The 20,204-nt window shown below is 29.5% G+C and overlaps 1 protein-coding gene across 3 annotated transcripts in view; it reads left to right on the top strand.

Moving 5' to 3' along the window:
- The first annotated feature begins 4,015 nt into the window (after positions 1 to 4,015).
- LOC129913071 (uncharacterized) overlaps positions 4,016 to 20,204 on the top strand; it is a 407,284-nt gene continuing 391,095 nt past the window's right edge. For 2 of the 3 annotated variants that reach the window (XM_055991492.1, XM_055991491.1), the window contains exon 1: positions 4,016 to 5,181. In XM_055991492.1, the coding sequence (XP_055847467.1) occupies positions 5,143 to 5,181 (39 nt within the window). In that variant the 5' untranslated portion in view covers positions 4,016 to 5,142. The remainder of the gene's footprint in view (positions 5,182 to 20,204) is intronic. The other variant, XM_055991493.1, reaches the window with a different exon arrangement.

Here is a 20,204-nt window from a genome sequence, read left to right as displayed (position 1 = left end):
ATCTAGAGCTAATTAGAAAGCAACCAGTCAGTGTGATTTTAAGGCTTAATGAACTCAAATGCATTAGATTCGATAAAATTTCTGGAAAATGTTAACAAACAGTTAAAGTAAGCATAACTTTAAAATAACTTCGAAATTACCCCCAATTCATATAAGTAGTCTAAATGCACACTATTTCATATTCTATAATAGAGCAACTGATGCTCGGTCATTTTCCCTAAGCCTGAAGACATCAATCTTGACGATGCGATTAATAGAACTCAAGATATAAGATTTTTTGGAGACTTTTCCTGTTTAATTTTTTGTTTGTTATTTTGAACTCAAAACTCTCCAAGAAGAGAGTTGATATGGTTAGTTAAAAAAGCTTTAACATATCTTATATCTATTTGTCGTATCACCGAGATTGAGGAATTGAGGCTTAGGGGAAATGACAGAGAATCATTCCTTATATTCCAGAATGTGAAGTTTTGCTTACTTAGCCTACTCACATTAATTGGAAAACTCGCGTTGTTTAACCCCTCGAAAACTATATAAAGCCGTGATTTTAAGCTGCCAGGCTTTCGAATAAGTTATAAGAAGGCATAAGGCTATAAAACTGCATACATACATTTTGGTTATACCTTCACTCCTCAAATACATTTAGTTTAATTTTTAATATAAATTTTTCTGGAAGATTTTAATTAACGCTCAAAATAAGAAAAACTTAAAAATTAGTATGAAAATTTCCCCAAATATGAAAAATTAAATATTTTAAAAACTAGAGCTGCCAAAAAGAAACCAATATTATTTTTGAGATTACTGAACTAAAATCTATAAAATTTGATATATTTATGTAAATCTTTCTTGAAAATTTTAAAAAGTTGAAAATTGTTGACCAGTGTATTTTATATGGTTTATGTGGTCTTAAGAGCATATTTTGAGCTCATAAAACAAAATTTTTTTGACTTCGGATTCGAGATCAGCGCACAAAAAACCCCTAAAAAAATATATACACTTCGCGTCACTTGAATAGAAACAACATTTTTTCTTTAGAAAATAGCGATTGGCGCTTTGGGGAGGTAACTTAGTAGATTTTTGGTTTTGCATTTTCAAAGAGGAAATTTTAACAAACAATGTTGTAAAAACAAAAAACCCAAAACAGAAACCGTATGGCTTCTAGTTTTGTTTTTTGCATTACCTAACAAAAAACAGTGTTTTTTTTTGCGTCACTTGAATAGAAACAAGCTCTTAAATTAGATAAAAATGATGAAAAATCATGGACAACACTAATTTTAGTAAAGCAATATTAATCTTTGACATTATTTGCACATTATAACCAATTATGGGCTTCGAGCTATCAATAGGCACCACAGTAAATGCATAAATAGAATTTAACATTGAAAATGCACTTCTACTGTACACAATCGTGGACCCAATTGGAGAAAGTGATAAAAGTGTTTGGTAACTTCTTACAAATTAAGAAAATGACATTTTCTACAATTTAAGGATTGAATAAGTGAAATAAACTTTTGTTTTTATCCGGAATGCATCTGTTTTGTTTTTATTGCGTTGTTTTTTCTTGAACTATTCTTGTGCAATCTCTAAGACGGTTGATCTTCCACGTTCCTAAACTTGCCAAGATCTTCTACCATTATTTCTTTGTAAAAGTTAGCATCTGTTTTTGAAGCTTGAAGCTTCAATTTTGCCTTTGTGCATCATAAAAACAAAGCGTATTACTATAACACATTTTAGTGCCCTTTATTGGCGATGCGATAAAGGTTATTCTTTTATAAACCAATGAAATAGGGCTAATATTAACGTGGTCCATCTGAGTTTGTATGTTTTCCTTTAAAAACCACTATTTACCTCACTACTTTTCAGTTCGAATGCAACTATAAAATAGTTAACTTTTTTGTAATCTTAGTAGAACGTAAAATGTTGTTATTTTGCATTTTGAGGCTTTTTTAATGTTGTGCACCTTTTATAACTTCCAGGATGGAACAAACCAACACGTTTCCATCGCACTAACACCACGTTTTTGACCGATTTTAGCGGCAAAGTGAAGAAAATTGCAGCTAGTTTTTAAGTTATTTTTTTCTCTGCTCGTGACTTGGGTCTCACCTGTCTTATTTTTTGATTTGATCACTAGTTTACGATATTTTAAAAATTATCTCATCCAAATTTGGCAAATTTTCCAATATCTTTCGCGATTTTGCATAGTGCAGGTGCATTTCCAATGTTAGATGCTATTTATGGATTTTCTGTGGGGCCTATTGGTAGCTCGTAGCCCATAATTGGTTATAATGTGCAAATAATGTCAAAGCTTAATATTGCTTTACTAAAATTAGTGTTGTCCATGATTTTTCATCATTTTTATCTAATTTAAGAGCTTGTTTCTATTCAAGTGACGCAAAAAAAACACTGTTTTTTGTGAGGTAATGCGAAAAAACACAACTAGAAGCCATACGGTTTCTGTTTTGGGTTTTTTGTTTTTACAACATTGTTTGTTAAAAGTTCCTCTTTGAAAATGCAAAACCAAAAATCTACTAAGTTACCTCACCAAAGCGCCAATCGCTATTTTCTAAAGAAAAAATGTTGTTTCTATTCAAGTGACGCGAAGTGTATTTTGATTTCTATAAAAACAAAACTTTTTGACATTTGACATTCGATTTTTTCTGCCCTGTTCGATTTCACTAGTCAAAAAGTTTTTTTTATAGAAATCAAAATATATTTTTCTAATGGTTTTTTTGTGCGCTGAGCTCGAGTCCGAAGTCAAAAAAATTCTATCACATAACATTTTTGAGATATTACCATGCAAAACATCACAAAAATAGTGTTTTGGACGTTCAAAATTCAATATTTAAAGCAACTTTTCACGTTAGAGCTATTCTAATGCTAGATTCAAATTAAGAAGGTCAAAGGCCATTAGAAAAGTATAATTTAGTTTTTATGGAAAATTATTTCTCGCCAATATTACTGTCATTTACGGAAAAATCGATCTTAAAAATCGTTTTTTTGTGCTTTTCAATTTTTCTCAATATTTTCTGAAATAAAAGTATAGTTTTTCCACACAATCGTAAATAATAGGTTTTAATCTAAATAATTGCATTCCAAACTTTTCAAAAATCAAAAATTTTTTTGGTAACTTTTTTTTTTGAAAAATAGGCTATTTTTTTCAAATTAATTTCGTCAAAAATCCAAAAATTAACTTTTTGCTCAAAAAAAAAATTTAAATAGATAAAAATTATAACAAAGTAAATTTTGGCCAAGTTTTGTTAAAATCCAACCATTTTTGTAAAAGATAAAAATAAAAAATAAAAAAATTGTATTTTTGCATTTTTTTTTTCAATATTTTGAGAGGTTATATAAAAAAATGATTTGAAAAGTAAAAGTTGTAGACACTTTTACGATCTACAACTTTTGCTTTTAACTCTTTTCAATAGAAGGAGGTCTACTTTTGACAGAAATCGTAAAAAACCACGATTTTTGACTGCAGAACAGCTAGCGGCAAACATGCACTTGCAACTTGCACTCCATCATCGGTATGATTTTTTATCAGTCAACCACTCACTTCACCCTACAACAACAAAATCAATTAGGTACCTACTCAACCCAACTTCATCAACTCAAAAAATTAGAAAGAAAAAAACCATTACCCATCATCATGTTGCAGCAACAAAAAATTCCTATCAACAAAACTCAACGCATGCGCATACACACTACACTAAAGAAATCACCAAACTCTTTACCGCTAGATGTCACTCTGTACATTACGAAGATATAATACAACAACTGGAAAATCGATATCAAACACTACATCATTTTCTCTCGCTTCAACTTTAAATAAAATTGCGCATCTGCCTCATTCATTCCACCACGCACAAGGTGTTTCCCACGGCAGCGACAGTTTGCTCGCTCCAGACCAGACGTTCTCCTGCATTCGCCGCGTGTGGACATTGTTAACGGTAGAGCGCTTCGTATTCATCGTTTTTTTTTTCGCTAGAAAAATATATAATAAAACAAAAAAAAAAAAAAAAGAATCTCTATGAAAATAATAAACCTAACCTTTAATCTATAACACACACAAACAAACAAATTGTTTAGAAAAGATAGTAAACATTTTTTTTGTTTATAAATATTTGTTTAAAACAAATATTGAGTGGTTTTTGCTAATTCCAATAAGAGTTTTTCTGTGTGAAATCTCAAAGAGAAAAAAAAACATAGCCCCAAGTGTCAACCAGAGCGAGAGATAAATTTTTTTCTTGTGTGTTGGAAAAGTCAATTTTTTCGATTTTCCTTGTTTTTTTTTTCCTTCTTTCATTTATTTATTTACACGCAACGCGATGGAGTAGAAATTTACAAAATAGGAGAACACCAATAAAATAGACGAGACGAACCCCCGCCAGGATCGAAACGAACTTATCCGCGTTTGACCTTTACCTTGTTCGTTTTTTTTTGTTTCTACTCTCTTTGATTTAATTAAAATCATTTCCGATAAGAAATAAAAAAGTCACAAAATTTATTTTTTGAGAGAAAAAAAATTCCCGAATAGAATTTTCTTCTTTTTGCTGCTTGCTCGTCCTTCAATCTTCTCTGTGTGTTGCTCCGCTCTCTTCGTTGTGCGAAAAACGAAAATTCGGGTGGAGTTTTCTTGAGTACGTTTTTCTTTTTCGGCTCTGCGTTTTTATTTTTTGTGTTGTTTGGCTCGTTCGTTTTTGTGTGGTTTTTTCTTAATAAAATTGTTATGTGATTTTTGCAACAAAAAAGAGAAAAAATATTTGACAGAAATGATGTTTTGTGTGATGTTTATTGGAAAGCCGCATCTTTGAGTTGATTATCATTTTTTTTTCTCTTCTCCGTTGAGTAGTTTTTTTTTTTTTTTAATTTCCAATAACAACAATCAGTGCTGTCAATTGTCAAAAAAATTTGTTGTACTCCTCTCTCTCTCCACCACACATTCGAGTTGAATAATTTTATGCCAAATAAAAAATTGTTTGTGAATTTTTGTGCAAAATATCGATTTATCGTTTGCTGATTTCTATACTGTCAGCTGAGAAAGAGCAAAAAAAAAAAAAAAAGAAATCGTAGAAAGATTTGAAGGAAATTTTGCTATTATTTTGGGACATAAAATTCAGAGGAATTGCACACAGCAAAAATGGGATAATGGCGGCTAAATTGGATACAATGGGAGTAGATTTTGAGGTGAGTATTTTTTTTTTTCTTTTTTGGATGGATTTTTTTTCGATTTTTTATTGATATTTCAATTTATTGAATAATATTGAATAAGATTTCAGTATAATTCGTTTTGAGATGATTTGTTTTGTTAGTTTTGTATAGAAATTAGGTTTGTGGTTAGAAAACCTCAAAAACTTGTTTTCAATTCATATTGAGTGCAATTGAATCATGTACTCCAGTTTAAAGTGCAAAGGTAGGTTCGTGGGGTACTTACCTAAAAACAATCATAGTCTGGGATAATTTTCATTGAAAACCACACCAAAAATTGTATTTCCTTGTTCGCTTTGTCTTTTTTATTAACATAGGTATAATTTTATTGTTTGGTAAAATAATAGTTAAAGAAAAACCCGGCAAATGGCATAATTTTGTCCTTTCAATAAAAACTTCATTTAATTTAAATTAAATAAAAAGTAGGTACCTACACTCCTTATCATCAGAATAGGTACACAACTTTTCAAATGTTCAGTATTCGTTTTTTCCTCACAGTGCAAAGTGTGGCCAATCACGAATCTAGCTGGACAAAATTAATAACTCGCGTTAAATAGACTTTTTTTCTAATTAGTTTTAAACAAATGAATGTGAGTAGATAAAATTCTATAAAAAAGAAAGATTTTTTAAAAAGAAATCTATAATTTCTGCAAAAAGTGGGTCAAATAGTGATGCAGAAAATGCATTTTTTATAGTATTTGAACTTATGTTACCATAAACATATTCTATGATTGGATATAGGTACTTAATTACTTTAAAAAACGCTTGAAAAATATCAATAAATAAAAACTCTATTGCTATTCACGAAAAAAGAGAGGCAGAATAATTAGTTTTTATTAAGAAATAGAACTTTTACACACGTTTTTGACAGGTGACATAGGTACATGATTTATTTTCTCAATATCAGCTTTAAATTAAAATTTTAGCAATGATTTTAATTAAATATGTTTCACAATCATACAAAATAGCATCACCTTCAAAAATATCTGCAGATAATTTAAAAAAGTATAACTCCTTTTTGTGCAATGCAAACTTGAAACATAAGGCCTATTAAAAACAGCTGTGTTTATATTACCTTCGATGTTGTTTCAAGCTAATAATTCTCTGAATTTCTTCGTGACAATATTTCTGGCCTTTTACACTTGCTTGCTTTTTGCATTGAACTTGTTTAAGATGTTCCGACAGAAAAGCATCATTCATCAATGATAATGCCTCATAAGTTGAAAATTCCAGTGGTTTAGTGGTTCCAGAGGATCAGAACTTAATCTTTTATACATTTTGATCCTTAACTCAAAGAAAATTTCTATAAAACCTTTACGGTTTTATTGGAATATGCTTTTTCAATTTTGCGGAGAGCGATTCTACTGATATTAACTATTTCCTAATGGATAGGTGCACTTAGGAGACTTTTAACCTTCCGTTTGTTATATTTTTCCCGTTTTTTAATTTTTAAAAATTCTTTTCTACTTTTGTTTCACTATCTACTGTTTTTGTTTATTTAGTTACCACATAATATTCGTCAAGTAAAATGAAATTCATGTTTAAAGAGCGGTCCAATGTGTCTTCCACCTTTTTTGTCTTTTTTTCGCTTAACTTGAAGCACAAAACTTTTATATATGTTTTTAATTTTTGTTTATCGTCAAAAATGTTCCAAAGATGAAAAGATCAAAAAAACTGTCTTTTTCGATCTTATTTGGCAGTTTTGACACATTTTTCGAAAATTTGTTTTTTTCTTCTTCATTTTGAAAAGTGAAAAAAGTTGTATGGCGGTCGCGAAAACGCGCGACATGTAAATAGCTAATCTTAATGACAACACTCCACAATACATTAATTAATTAATTTCAGACCGGAAAAATGCGGAAAAATTAACTTTACCTCTATTTGAAAAACAAAGATATTTTTTTTTGCATTTCCTAGCCTTTTTACAGAATTTATTTTTTTTAAATAGTTGCAATGGTAATTAATAAATAAAAATTATAATACTTTACCTCCAAATGTAGATTAACAATAACTACCACAGCGTTTTTAATCGGCAACCAAACTCAAGCGAAAAATAGAATACTTGGTATTATCTCCATCCAACTGTTGACAAGAACCAACTTTCAAGCTTAGCTTACGCTAATCCGAGATGAAAACAAAAAAAACAAAACATGAATTACAGTTACCCATTGTATTGAGAAGCTGAACTCATGATTTAAAATCATGTGGCTAAACTTGTTTTTTTCTATTTTGTCCAGTCAGATTGGCGAATTACCACACTGTGCAGTGTAGGAAAAATAATAATTTTTTGATGTCAAGTCATTGTTTAAGATGTTAGCAGAATCAGCAAAAAAAAAAAATAATTCCAAACGTCTGGTTATTTTTTTTGTTTCCTTATGCCAAATAATTTCACATCGAAAAACTAAGTAATTTTTATGCTTCATCAGAATAGTTACGCATAGAAAATTATGTGAAAGGGGTCCATGAAATGAATTTAAACCAAGTTCTTCTTAAAAATGTATTTTACTTATTTTATTTTTTGTATAGTGGCGTTTTTATTCATAAAAATATAAAAAAACTGTCCAGAAATTGCATTGTTAAATCTCTTTATACAATTTATCTGAATCTCTTCCCTAAATTGTTAAAAATGGTGGGTTAGGAAATATTTTTGTCTTAAAATCGAATATCACAAATTTTATCAGTACGGGTTAGCCATTTCCAAACATTTTCAACAAGTTTCAGGGTTGTTTTCTATGGTAGATACTCAAGTACTTTCTAAATTTGCACTTCCTCCCAATATTTTACAGAGCATTTTTTGTGGTAGGAAGCGTGGTCCTGTTAAAAGTTTTAGAATACTGGTTCACAAATACTAGAGAATTAAGGAAAAGTTTCTTGAATATGCATTTACAAATAATTGTGACCATTCTTCACGTTTGAAATTCATTATTTGTATTATCGTAGAAGATTACTGTCTTCCATGCCTTAACACTTCTTTTTTAACAATGAAGTTGGTCTCAAAATGGTTTCTCCTTTCGCAGAATGTTAAACTGATAGTTAAACTCACCAAGGACATCAAAATTAAATGTTCGTTGATCCAAAAATAGCAAGAAATACCACTCAACTTTTTATATGTCAAAGGATTTCAAAAACCTTAAACGCATACAATTCTGTTCTTGGTGTAGTAATGGTGTCTTTTTTAAAATTCAGCCATTTTAGAAGATTGGGACTAATTACCATTCTATTTACTGTCGTAATTTTTTTTAATCATACCAGTACTGGTGGATCCTTCATTGTGTGTGTTTTTTTTTTCTTAAGGTGTTTTCGCCAAAATTTAGCGATTTTAATCCACCCATGTTTTTCAAAATGGTAGTATGATTATAAAATTACACTTAGGAAAATCCAGTTATTTGTTTTAATGGTAAATTTGCTCGAAATCCACAAAAACATTAAAGATAACAAGGGTGTAGGTACCTATTCTGATGAAGAAAAAAATAAGTTGATTTTTCTTCAAAAAATACTTTACAAGAAAAACAATACGAGAGTTATGGTCCATTTTGAAATAATTTTAGCTGTTGCTTTTCCCAACATCTTAAAGTATCAAAAAATAATAAAACCTTGTTAGGTCACGTACTACTATTGGGGACAAACGGTTAATGAACATTTGAAAAGTTGTGTACCTATTCTGATAAAAAGGAGTGTACCTTAAGTAGATTATGCTATTAGTATGTTTTTTTTACTGAATGAATCGATTTTCAAAATAAGGAAACTCTGTATTCTAGTTTATGGAAAAATTGTTCATAAATTGCCTACTTTTTTGTATTTCAATTTTTTTCTATTAGATATATTATTTCGGCTCAAATCGAATATATTTACCCCGTAACGCAGTCAAAATAAACAAATTTTGGGACAGAATTAAAAAACCTTTTGCTAAGGTTTCTATAATACCCAAGGGTCAAAATCATGGAAGTGGAAAATTTGATGCCTAGGCATTTTTTTAATCAATTTGAAGCTTTTTTCTCATATACCAATTAAAATAGTTGGCACGCATCTAAGAATATATTTTTTTCGGTTAGAAAAGTTTCCATTTCTATTTTATTGCATCTAATATACCCAAGAAAAGCGTTCCCAGACATGTCCACAACTCAAAAACTGAAAATCAAATGGCTTAAAATCACATAAAAGTTAATTATTTTTGAGTACCTACAGGAAACAACTTATGCTTAAGTTATGATTATGACAAATTCAATATCCTTCTCATCAACTTCAGTCTGATGCAGGCACCTCTTTTGTCATTTCTTTAGTGTCAGTGAAATAGACACTATATATTTTTGATGAACCAGTATCTGATTCATAGGATAGACCCGACACTAATTACCAAATTTGATAACATTAAACAATATAGACGCTTTTGATAACAAAGTTTTTTGGCTGAAGTCAAACTTATCTGAAAGTTTAATAAGCTCTAGATAAATCCAACTCAGAGAAAATGGCAATTTTGGATTATTTTCTCTGAATGAACGTTTTAACTTTATCTTATAGTTTTCAATTCAAACACTCATTTCGCTTTTACTTGTGACAATGAGAACTTTTTTGTGTATAATGTTTTCGAGTGAACTTTTGGAACTGAAAAATTTGTTCAATTGTTTCATTATGTTTGACTTATTCCATAAATCAGATAAAGATTATGATCAATTTTGTAGCCTTGACTAGTTCCTGTTGTTGTATGAGGATTAAGGTTAACACACAAAACAAAAATTTATTGAAAATTACATACCTACTTAACCTTATTTTTCTCAGTAAAAATATGTTGAAATAAATATACTCGGAAACAGTTTGAAACTATGAAACATCCACAGAAAAACTGCTTTTAAAACATTTTCGTGAAACAGTCTCAAACAAATTTATAACTGTTAATTAGTTCAATGCAAGTGATCATCCAATCAATTAACCAGCTCAGTATTCTGATAACTTGGAGATATTCATTTGAAAAAAAGTAGGAAAGCGAATTGGAAAGCTTCTATCCCAAGAATTATTTTGTTCAAGATATTCAGATTTCTGACTTCACTGAGATCTCAGAAACCATTACTGATTATAATAAATGCATTTTCTTTTAAATAGAGTGTTTTAAATGAAACAACAATTTATGTAATTCAGATTTTGAAATCTCGGAATTAAAAAAAAAAATTATAAATACACTCCTTAAGTAAACAACTTGAGTAAAATCAAAAAGACAATTGAAGTAGTCTTCATACCAGGCTTAATTTTTCAAGCAATTATAAAAATAACAATTTTCTTAGATAAAATCATTTTTGTAGCTATTCATTTATTACCACTGCCAACAAATAAAATGTCAAAGGTGAAAATTGTGATTGACATTTACGAATTCAGTCCCAGAAATGAATCATTAATGTCAAAATCTTAAATGACAATCAGTAAAGCTATTTTATGCATTGAATGTGATTGATGCTTCTGAATTGTTTTTTTTTTTTTTTCTTTTTATTAAAGTAATGGAAATACTTGTGTCTATAGGTATCTATTTTTGGGTGTTTGACGTGGGTAGTAGATAAAATAAACTTTGCAAATACCTGCTTTTGATTTAAATTCAAGAACTTTATCTGTAAGTTTGACATATTTTTGGTATATCTAACAGATAAGTTGTCAAATGACAACAAAACTTTCTTCAAGTTGATTCATTTCGTGTGGGAGGTAAATGTAGTCTATAATAAAACTAATTACCTAAAATGTCTGTTTTTGAATACATTCATGTTATGCTCTGTTTAAACATTTACGAAACTTAAGTAGTAAAAGTTTACATATTTATTTTTTTAATTCATAAGAATATGAAAACCAGTTGCTTGTAAAAAAATATTGCAAGACTTATTTCAATTTTTCAAAATCCACTTTGAAGATTAATGATTGTATAGTATAGTATAGTCATTGAGTAAAGACAAACATTAAAATCCAATCATGAGTCATTTCTGAAAGTAAACTCTTAACAAAGATATTTCCACTTGAAGAAACAACACTCTACTCAAGCTTAGATACACATAAATGATTTCAAACCTGAGGCATTTTCATGAAAAAGTCAACAAAAATTTAAACAAAAGGTGTCGCAATAACTTAACTTACAAAAAAATAAGAAAAAATGATTAATAACTTGTGAGTTTATTTTATTTTATTTTTATGTTAAAGACATTTTAGTTAGTTGGTCAATTTGTTTGTTCTTTGTTCGGCTTAGTAGCTCCCACCGTTTAAAAATTTACATTTCAAACAAATTTGTTAAAAAAAACGAACAAGTGTTAATGTGGAAGGTGTGAGATTTAATTTTTGTTGTAACAGAAATTATTTCACGGTTCGGTTGATGGTTTTTTTTGTTGGCATTCTTGCATTTGACTTGAAAAAAAAATTAATTGTCATGTCTATTTTGAATGATTAATGAATTTCGTTGTGACTTTCTGTGTTTTCAGCTCAAGCTCATTAAATAAGTTGGTCATTATAAATAAATTGTTGCATTTTTTTGTGCCAGGGTAAGGGGTAGAGTGATAAATTGTCACGCTATGGGTTCAGGATTCAAATCCAGCCCCATCCTTATTTAATTTTTTAGTGGAACGCTACTTGAGAGGAATTGTCAAAGCCTCCAAGAGTATAAATGCGTTTGGGTTTGGCTTAAAATTGTACGCCCCTCCGCCGTTCTGGCAAATACACGCTCACAGAAGTGGTTGAGAGTTCTAAGTCAATAGGTTTTAGCTCTTCGTAAGCTCGTCGCGCCAACGTTTATTTTGTAAATTGTTTTTTGTTGAAAATAATCGATTAATTTCCCAAAATTTCGATTTTAAGGAAACTGAAAGCCTGAAAGATAAATAAGTTTGCATATAAATGAGCCTTAAACTTGCAAGATTTTTCGTAAACCAGTGAATTGAAACTGTTACCTCGAAGGTTTCAACTTATCTAATACTTGTTGAACCTTCACCATTCTAATATTGAAATAAAGTGTGGAATAGAAAGAAAGTATCGAATATATCGAAACCTCAAAACTACGTTGATAACACTGGTCTGCAAAATTTATCTTTTTTTTCCTTAATAATTTTTTGAAATTATGAAAGATTTGACTTTCTTGAATCTAATTCTGGTTTCAGAAAAATCTATTAAAAAAGTACCTATACTTTTGTTCTTGGTAGAAAGAAATATGAATTTTTAATGATCAGTTTCTTTATGGTGAGATATGCCAAACCTACTTAACTTACTTAAATTAAGATATCTCGGATAAGAAAAGAGATATTGAGAAGATTAAAACTGAGTTTTAAAGTTCTTTTATAAACCGTAACATTACCCCAAAAAAAATTGCTTCGAAAACAGCAAAAAAATTGGTTTTTGAGATTTTCTAACGGGAATATCTAAAAAAACGTGACGTGCTAGGCCAATTTTGACTTCGGATTCGGAATTAGCACACAAAAATCGTTTAGAAAAGTATATTTTTTATTAAAAGGCGGATTTCCTTGCAGACTAGTGTAATTTCAACCAAAGAGAGACTACTATTGTCGATCCAAAAACTTTCCAGGCTATAAGAACAAATGTTAAGAAATCAGAAGGAGCTCGGACAACAAAACAAAAAAACGACAACTTAATGCCACGAGAATAATAAATAAAACAAAACAACAAAGAACTAAATATCTGTTGAATATCCAGTTTAGTTTTTTTTATTTTATTTTATTTTGGTTTCTGCCCTTTATGTAAGGTTAGGTAAGGTGTACAGCTCCTCCAAGAGAAGTAACCTCAGGTTACCAGAGCACAGGCTCTTTTTTTTTCGAGTTCACAAATGCATCTGAATCGTATTATTTCCATGTTTTATCCCTTGCCGTCTCGTTTAATGACGGGTGTTCGAGTAACCGTTACCGACCAAAATGGACAGAGTAAAAGGAACAACGAAAAAAAAAAAAATAGAAGTAGGTATAGTGTCGAAAGAAAAAAATGAAAATTATATCTAAATTTAAGATTACGATCTCCTTCTTTAGACTACTTCGTTATGGACAGACTATACCTATCGTGTGTTCAAATTTTTTTTTTTTAACATAGTCTTTCCAGTCTCCTTTGAGCTCTGCAATATATTTAACTCACATTTGGTTGCATTGGTATTATTGAGTTTTAATGCAATTTAAATGCAAGAAAATGTCAAGTATCTTTTTTTGTTTTTATCTAAAAATAAATTAATAAATCGTTTGTCTGTTAACATCTGGTTCATCTGCACGCTCCTTGTCATGCTGTACACTATCATCATCATATGGTTGTGTCAAGATTATGAGATTTTAACACAGCTTTTGTCGAATTCCTTTCAATTTTTTGAATCGCCTCAAAAAAATTGAATTTTTGGTGTTAAAAAGGAACATGAAAACAGACCGAATTCTTTTTGCGATTGTATGTGTGTCATTTGACAACAATTTTTACACGAACGTCAAGCTGAAACCAAAACAATTTCTGCAAAATAAAACCAGAGATTCCTTTGATCAATAATTTTGATTATTTTCTTCGGTAATATAGATTTATTTTAATCAGAATCAAAGGGAAATTGCAGTTATTATTAAGATCTGAGTGAAGATGAAGTAGAAGGTTTGTATTTTGGCCGTATGCTGTGGTTTTACAGAGAAAAAATTTTCTGACGACAATTACGAGAAGAAAAGTCACAGTAATTTGACTTTTTCACAAGAACTATGCCAGGAAAAAATATATTTTGATCGCACATTTTTTTTTTTTATTTATTTCATATTTTTCCGCAATAAAAATACGATATTCAATTAAAATTTACTCTTTATTTGAAGTTGGTGTTCTCAAATAAACAAACAACACGAAGAAAACTTTCAGCTTGACGTTTGAGAAATGTCAAATGTTCCAAGTGTGTGTGCAAATCCGTGTAAATCTCTCAAAAAAGAGGGATTAAAAAAAATTCGAATTCTGCTTCGTTTGAGGCGATTTTTTTTTCTATGGAACATGATTTTCAGAAAAAATTCGCTTCGAGATCGCCGAAAATTCGATTTTTCAATTGAAAGGAATTCGACATTTGTCTGTCATTGGTCTCTTTTTTTCTAATTCTTATGATCTTATTGGGATAATTATTGTCATCGAGTTATGGAGATCTTCTATCTGTCAGATTTTTTTTTTTTTTTTGAATTTGGGATAGAAATTACAAAGAAGGAAGCTACAGATAGAAGACAAAAAGGGATGTTCTTTTCTTTCTAATTTGATGACACACATATAGATATTACTTACATACTTGTAAACATTTGTTATTTTATAAATAGGATTAAGACGAAGAAGTATCTTTTATGAAACAAGATACTTTTTGGAATCTACTTGATTTAACAAAATAAATTTATACTTTTGGGCTTATGAATCCAATCAACAGTGTCTTCTTTTTATATTTCATTTGTGTATCTCACAAACGATTGCTGCAGAATTTTTTTTTGAAAAAGAAAAAAAAAAAACTGTTTTTTGTTTTGTAAATTCCAATTTTCAACAAAAATCAAGAGTAAATTAGATCGATGGGTAAAAACTGAGGTTAGGAAAACATTTTATTTTTTAAATTTGCTTTTAGATTTCTGGCTTAAAATTCTTTTTTTTTTTTATTAAGCTCTGATTATTATAAATAACATTGCGAAGCTTGTATCAGTGAAATTGAACACAATTAGGTTATCATTTTATCAATATGTGGTGACCTATTGAATGTATTTTAACAACATCAATACAAAAACCGCTGATACCCCTTTTTGTTTAATTTTTCTTAAACGTTTGTTTTTAATAAAATTTTTAATTCGATTGCTCAGTAGAGGTGTTTCGAAGTATATTGAATGAAAGTATCTACTTTAAAAATATTGGATTAAAATTAGGTGATTAATATTTCGGAGAAATCTTCCATGATAAAATGTTGAAATGTTCAAATAGCTTTATAAGGACCGTAAAACTTGTGTTCAATAGAAATTATTAAATTATTTTAATTTGTGTCTCTGAGATGTTCTCCAAGTTCCGTTCGAAACTTATTGATATGAGTTTGTTCGAAGTCGTACAAGAGGAACTATGTGAAAGGGTTGAATGTCTAGATTGTGCATTTGAGAATTTAACTCAGAATCTCTGGCGTGGTAGTACATTGTACAAACAATAGCACCACGGTTTCTGAGATACTACCTACATTTTCTTATGTTGTCTGAATTACCAGTACATTTTTAAAAATTACTAACCTTTTAAGTTATTATTTTCATGACATCTAATTTCCGTTTTTTAGTTGATATTTTTCAGAGCGTTTAGCAAAAAAGTACGCATTTGGACCTAGTACATTTCCTTGTGGTACCCCAGCAACTATTTCTTTTATTATTTAGCCCTGTTTTTTTTGGAAGATTATCCTGGTGTCAGGCTTAATGTCAACAAAGCATATATTTCGATCAATTTTGATTAAAGTTAAACTAAAAAATCAGTTAGGTAATGGTGCATTGAAAAACTGCCGCTGATTTAATTCTGATGTAGTTTGTTCTGCAGTGTCCATTACTCCAGAGTTTATGCGAACTCCGCTCTGAAAGATTTGCTTTATTCGAAGAAACTGGAATCTTTGTTTATTTCGTTACCTACATTTTTTAAGTTTACTTACAAAGCAGGCGTAAGATTGTTTTTCTTCTTTCAAGTTTTCAATGCAACTATCAGTTTTACGGTTTCTGAAATTTAATGTGATCCTATTTGGCAATTTACAAGCTATTTAAATTTTGATTTTGGACGAAAAACATGATTTTGCTGCCATTTCTTACCTTTTTTGTTAGGTAATATTTGATTGAAAACAGGGTATCAGTAAGCCAGTATTCACTATAAGGCACAGTTTTTAAAGTCTTTCTTAGAATATGTGATTTTTTTTTTATCTTAAAAGTTTAAGTTAATTAGAAGGTTCTAGAAAACAAACATTTTAAAACGTTTAATCTTTATTCATTTGAAATTCTTCGAAATTATTTGAATATTCAAATCAAATTCAATCATAGTCAATTTTAAAAACAATTAACTTTCAACTTATCTAAAATCGTTTAGATAATTCACGTTTCTTTAGACTTTTCGACTGGAAAACTCATCACAACCGCTCATTTTCTTAATCTTCTACGTCGTTTGAATAGTCATATACCTATAAATCGATTGAAATGCAAATTTCCCCCTTTAGCTTAATCCACAACAAATTAATTTAAACAATTCTCTAATTGATTGAAATTCTAAATTCATCGTTCAAATGGAATGACTATGACTATGACTAGGATAGGTAAGTATAGTGCAGCATATCACACAGAGAATGCACTTAAAGATAGAACCCGTTACTTGCCCCTCTTCATCAGAACATTATAGAATCACAGTCATCATCATAATGAGAGTGCGTGAGTTAAAATCATATTAAAAGTACGACGACCGACATTCGACGACGATACGGACGCCATCGGCGGCAATAGTGTTTGTATAAATATCCTATTGCTGGTCACGATTTGATTACGCCATGATTCTAAGCGACTATAGTGCCACACTGCCACCAAGCAGTCTACAGAAATAAGATACTTTATTATGGGCTCCTCTTTTTCGCTGCGTTCGAATGGAACACACGTTCAATTCAACACGAGAACGCGTGCATTCGTAATAAACGTCAGCCTATCAATCATTGACCATGGCCAAGCCGTTCATTTGGCTGATAACGAGTTATAAGTTAATAATAACTCAAACTTTTGTCCCCTTTGGGCTCCGACTGCGTGAAGGCGGTTGGCCACTACTTTTGGCCCAAAGTTATGTGTGAGTTTTAGTTTTTGTTTCTTTTCATTTTCTTTTGTTTGGTTGTCTCTTTAAAGGTGAACACTTGCGTCTTAAAAAGCGGACAAGGTTGTGATATATAACATAAATAAGTATCCCGCAGCTAACTCCGTTCATTCAAACTGTCAAATACAATTTATGTAAATTAATAAAAAATATATTCGTAATTCATTCGATAAAAAGGTTAGGTGATCGATAATAAAATAAGTGTGGGAGAATGTAAACTCACTGGCATTGTTTTGTTTGTTACTTTACATGACGCACTGACATAGACATAGACTTTTAGGTGTGTTAAAAGAATTTTATTTCAAATCAATTGACTTGTTTTCTGTCAATAGTGACAAAACTGTTTTTGTTTTTATTTTTTTTATTTATTTTAGGTACTTTTTTTTTTTTTGTCTAAATGAGTTCGTGTCAATAATGCTGGCTGGTGGACAGTGATAAAACGCCCATGAACTCAGTCTAATTCCAGCCATGTGGGAAGAAAAAAACAAATTGCGTCAGTCAACAAGTAATAAGTGTTGACCATTTGGCAAATTAAATTAGATTAGTTGAATGAATTTAAGCAACGTCCAATAGTTTTTAGGGTTTTTAAATGGGTTTGAATGAAATTTTTGGAAAATGAATAGTTACATAGACAAACAATCAAAAAATAAAAATGTAGATATTTGATTTAATATAGTAAAAGGAAAGACATTTGTTTATTTGAAAGTAATTTGAAGTGTAACGTCGGTTATTACTATTATAAGCCATTGAGGGACTAATGGTTGATTGGAAGCAATAACATTTCTTTGGAGTTACGTAGGTTCCATTGATTTTGTAAAGAAATTAACAAATTGAAATGTCACTTTTGGGCCTATTACAAGATTGGATCATTGGATTACGGTCGAACTTGAGAAAGTTTTTTTTATAAAATTTAACTCGTAAAAAAATATATAACCGTTTTAAATAGCACTTTTATTTGGCAAACGCTCATACAGAATTCGAAATAGTTTTTGGAAGGTTAGTGGAAGGCAGTTTTGAGAATTTCAACACAACAGAAAACTGTAAGTACAGCTCTAATTCGTTTGTCTGCCCTCCAAAAAAATGTAGAGCAAATCCTATTTTTTTTTTTAGGAAGTCTAAATAATCGTCTAAAACGGGGATTTTAAGTGGACAAACGAACTAGACCAGTTAGTTAAAAATATGAAAATGAGAGAAAGGTCTTTTATACAAATTATTTCTTTTATACAGATTTTTGTTTAGTCTCTGAAGTACTTATATGTACAATATTTTTTCCAAATTTAGCATCCATACGTTTTTTTGAATTTTCAACATTCTCAAAACATTTTTTCTGGGTTTAAGTGTTTCAAGTTTTCCAAAATTCTTAAAAATAAAAGAAATAATACGCTTATTTATTTCATAATATGTATTTCTATATTAAATATTTTTTAAAAAATGTTATCTGGTCTAAAATTATGAAGGTTGAAAATATGAGTTCAATGCATTTTTTTTTTAATTTAAAAGGTTTTGTTCTTTTTGTTTTTTATTTTCTTCCATTTAATAATAAAAAAAATCATTTCTGGAACGCTTTCATAACTCAAACATTCTGATTTGGCAAGGCTTAGTTGCAGATTTCCTCTTATAAAATTCAATATTAAAGTCGATATTTAAAGTGTGTTTCAATTTGATACATATGTAAAGAGTGTAGGCAAGTATACATTAAACAGCATTCCAGGAACGCCAGTTTGTATATGAATTTAGATTAAAATTATATCAAACTAATATTTCGATATATTTTTAATTTATTATAATATTTTTATTATTAACAAACGATAAATTAAAAAAAAAAAGAAGTCATGTGTGTAATTCACACGTGGTAGAAGTGAAACCTTAAAAAAAAATGTTCTTGCAAAAAAAAAAAAAAAAAAACTACCTATTTTTTATTCTATATCCTTTAAATACATGTTTTTTATACCACAACCTATATTAATTTTATATCATCTGAAAGCTTATTGTTTCAGCTCAAAATATTTATAGCGTCCATGTCTATACAACATCTACAAAAAGAGCTTATTTTTTTCAAACAAAATCACTTTTCGTCAAAAAATCAAAAAAATCATTCTTTTTTCTCTTTTAACACCATTAAATATATTGTTTTAAATGACAACCTATAGAAAATTGTATATCATCTGGAAGGTTATTTCACCTTTTATATGACGTATGAATCATATTTCTACCATGCCTAGAAAAAGCCAACTACCCAAAAACAATTTTGGTTCTATAAAGCTTTACAGATGCAATTGTTGCTTCTGTAAAGCATTATAGAAGCAAAATTGTTAGTAGGGTATGTCGAAATTTCAAGCTGAGATTACGGTACTTCCTACACTGGTCATCGTCAACAGATCTCCACAGGTGTTTTGAGGTATTTTTTAAGTTTTTCAATTTAAGATTGTGTAACTTGTAGAGCACGTACCGTTATGTGTGATATATCTATCAAATGAAAGGTTATGTTATCAGTATGCGTATTAAAGTTAAATCAAATTTGTATGTGCACTAGATCAAAAGATATAACGTGTGTAGAAAAAGAACATCTTTTTACCGTTATCTCAGAATTTTAAATATGAAATTAATTGAAATTTTGTACATTTATAGTTTATTTAATTTAACCTATCTACAGTACAAATTTCATTCATCTATCTATTAAAGCAAAAAAGTTATAACAAGTTGAATGTTCGTGTCGCGTTTTCGTTTCATCTTGTTTCAAATCACATTGTCAAAAAAAAAAAAAACCTAATAATAAAAGAGAATAAAAGCACTATGTTATTTCTGGGAACGTACCTACAATAAATTGTGTTGTGTGTTTGTTTTGTCTGGTTTCGTTATTTATTCTATAAAATCCTTCTAAATATGAATCTTAGCATATTAAATTTATGTTCATACTTTTTAAGTTAATCTACTTTTATTTTAGATTTATGGTGACGATGTGAGAATTAAACTTTTTTTTTTGCTTTCTCTGTTTATGAATTTATGAAATAAACATTAAAAATAATAACAACACTTGTACACAATACATTTTTCATCTCAAAAAACAACAAACACATCTTTCATGATATTTTTTAGTTTCTCCCATGATACTTGCCTTGTTTCTCAAAACATCTTAAACAAATCACCATGTGAACCTTTATCTATGAAATATCATCATTAACATATAATACCAGCAGCTCATTCAT

This window comes from Episyrphus balteatus, chromosome 3 (assembly GCF_945859705.1).
Source record: "Episyrphus balteatus chromosome 3, idEpiBalt1.1, whole genome shotgun sequence".
NCBI lineage: Eukaryota > Metazoa > Arthropoda > Insecta > Diptera > Syrphidae > Episyrphus > Episyrphus balteatus.
Note: the sequence above shows the minus strand (reverse complement) of the source record. Positions and strands in the feature narration are given on the sequence as shown.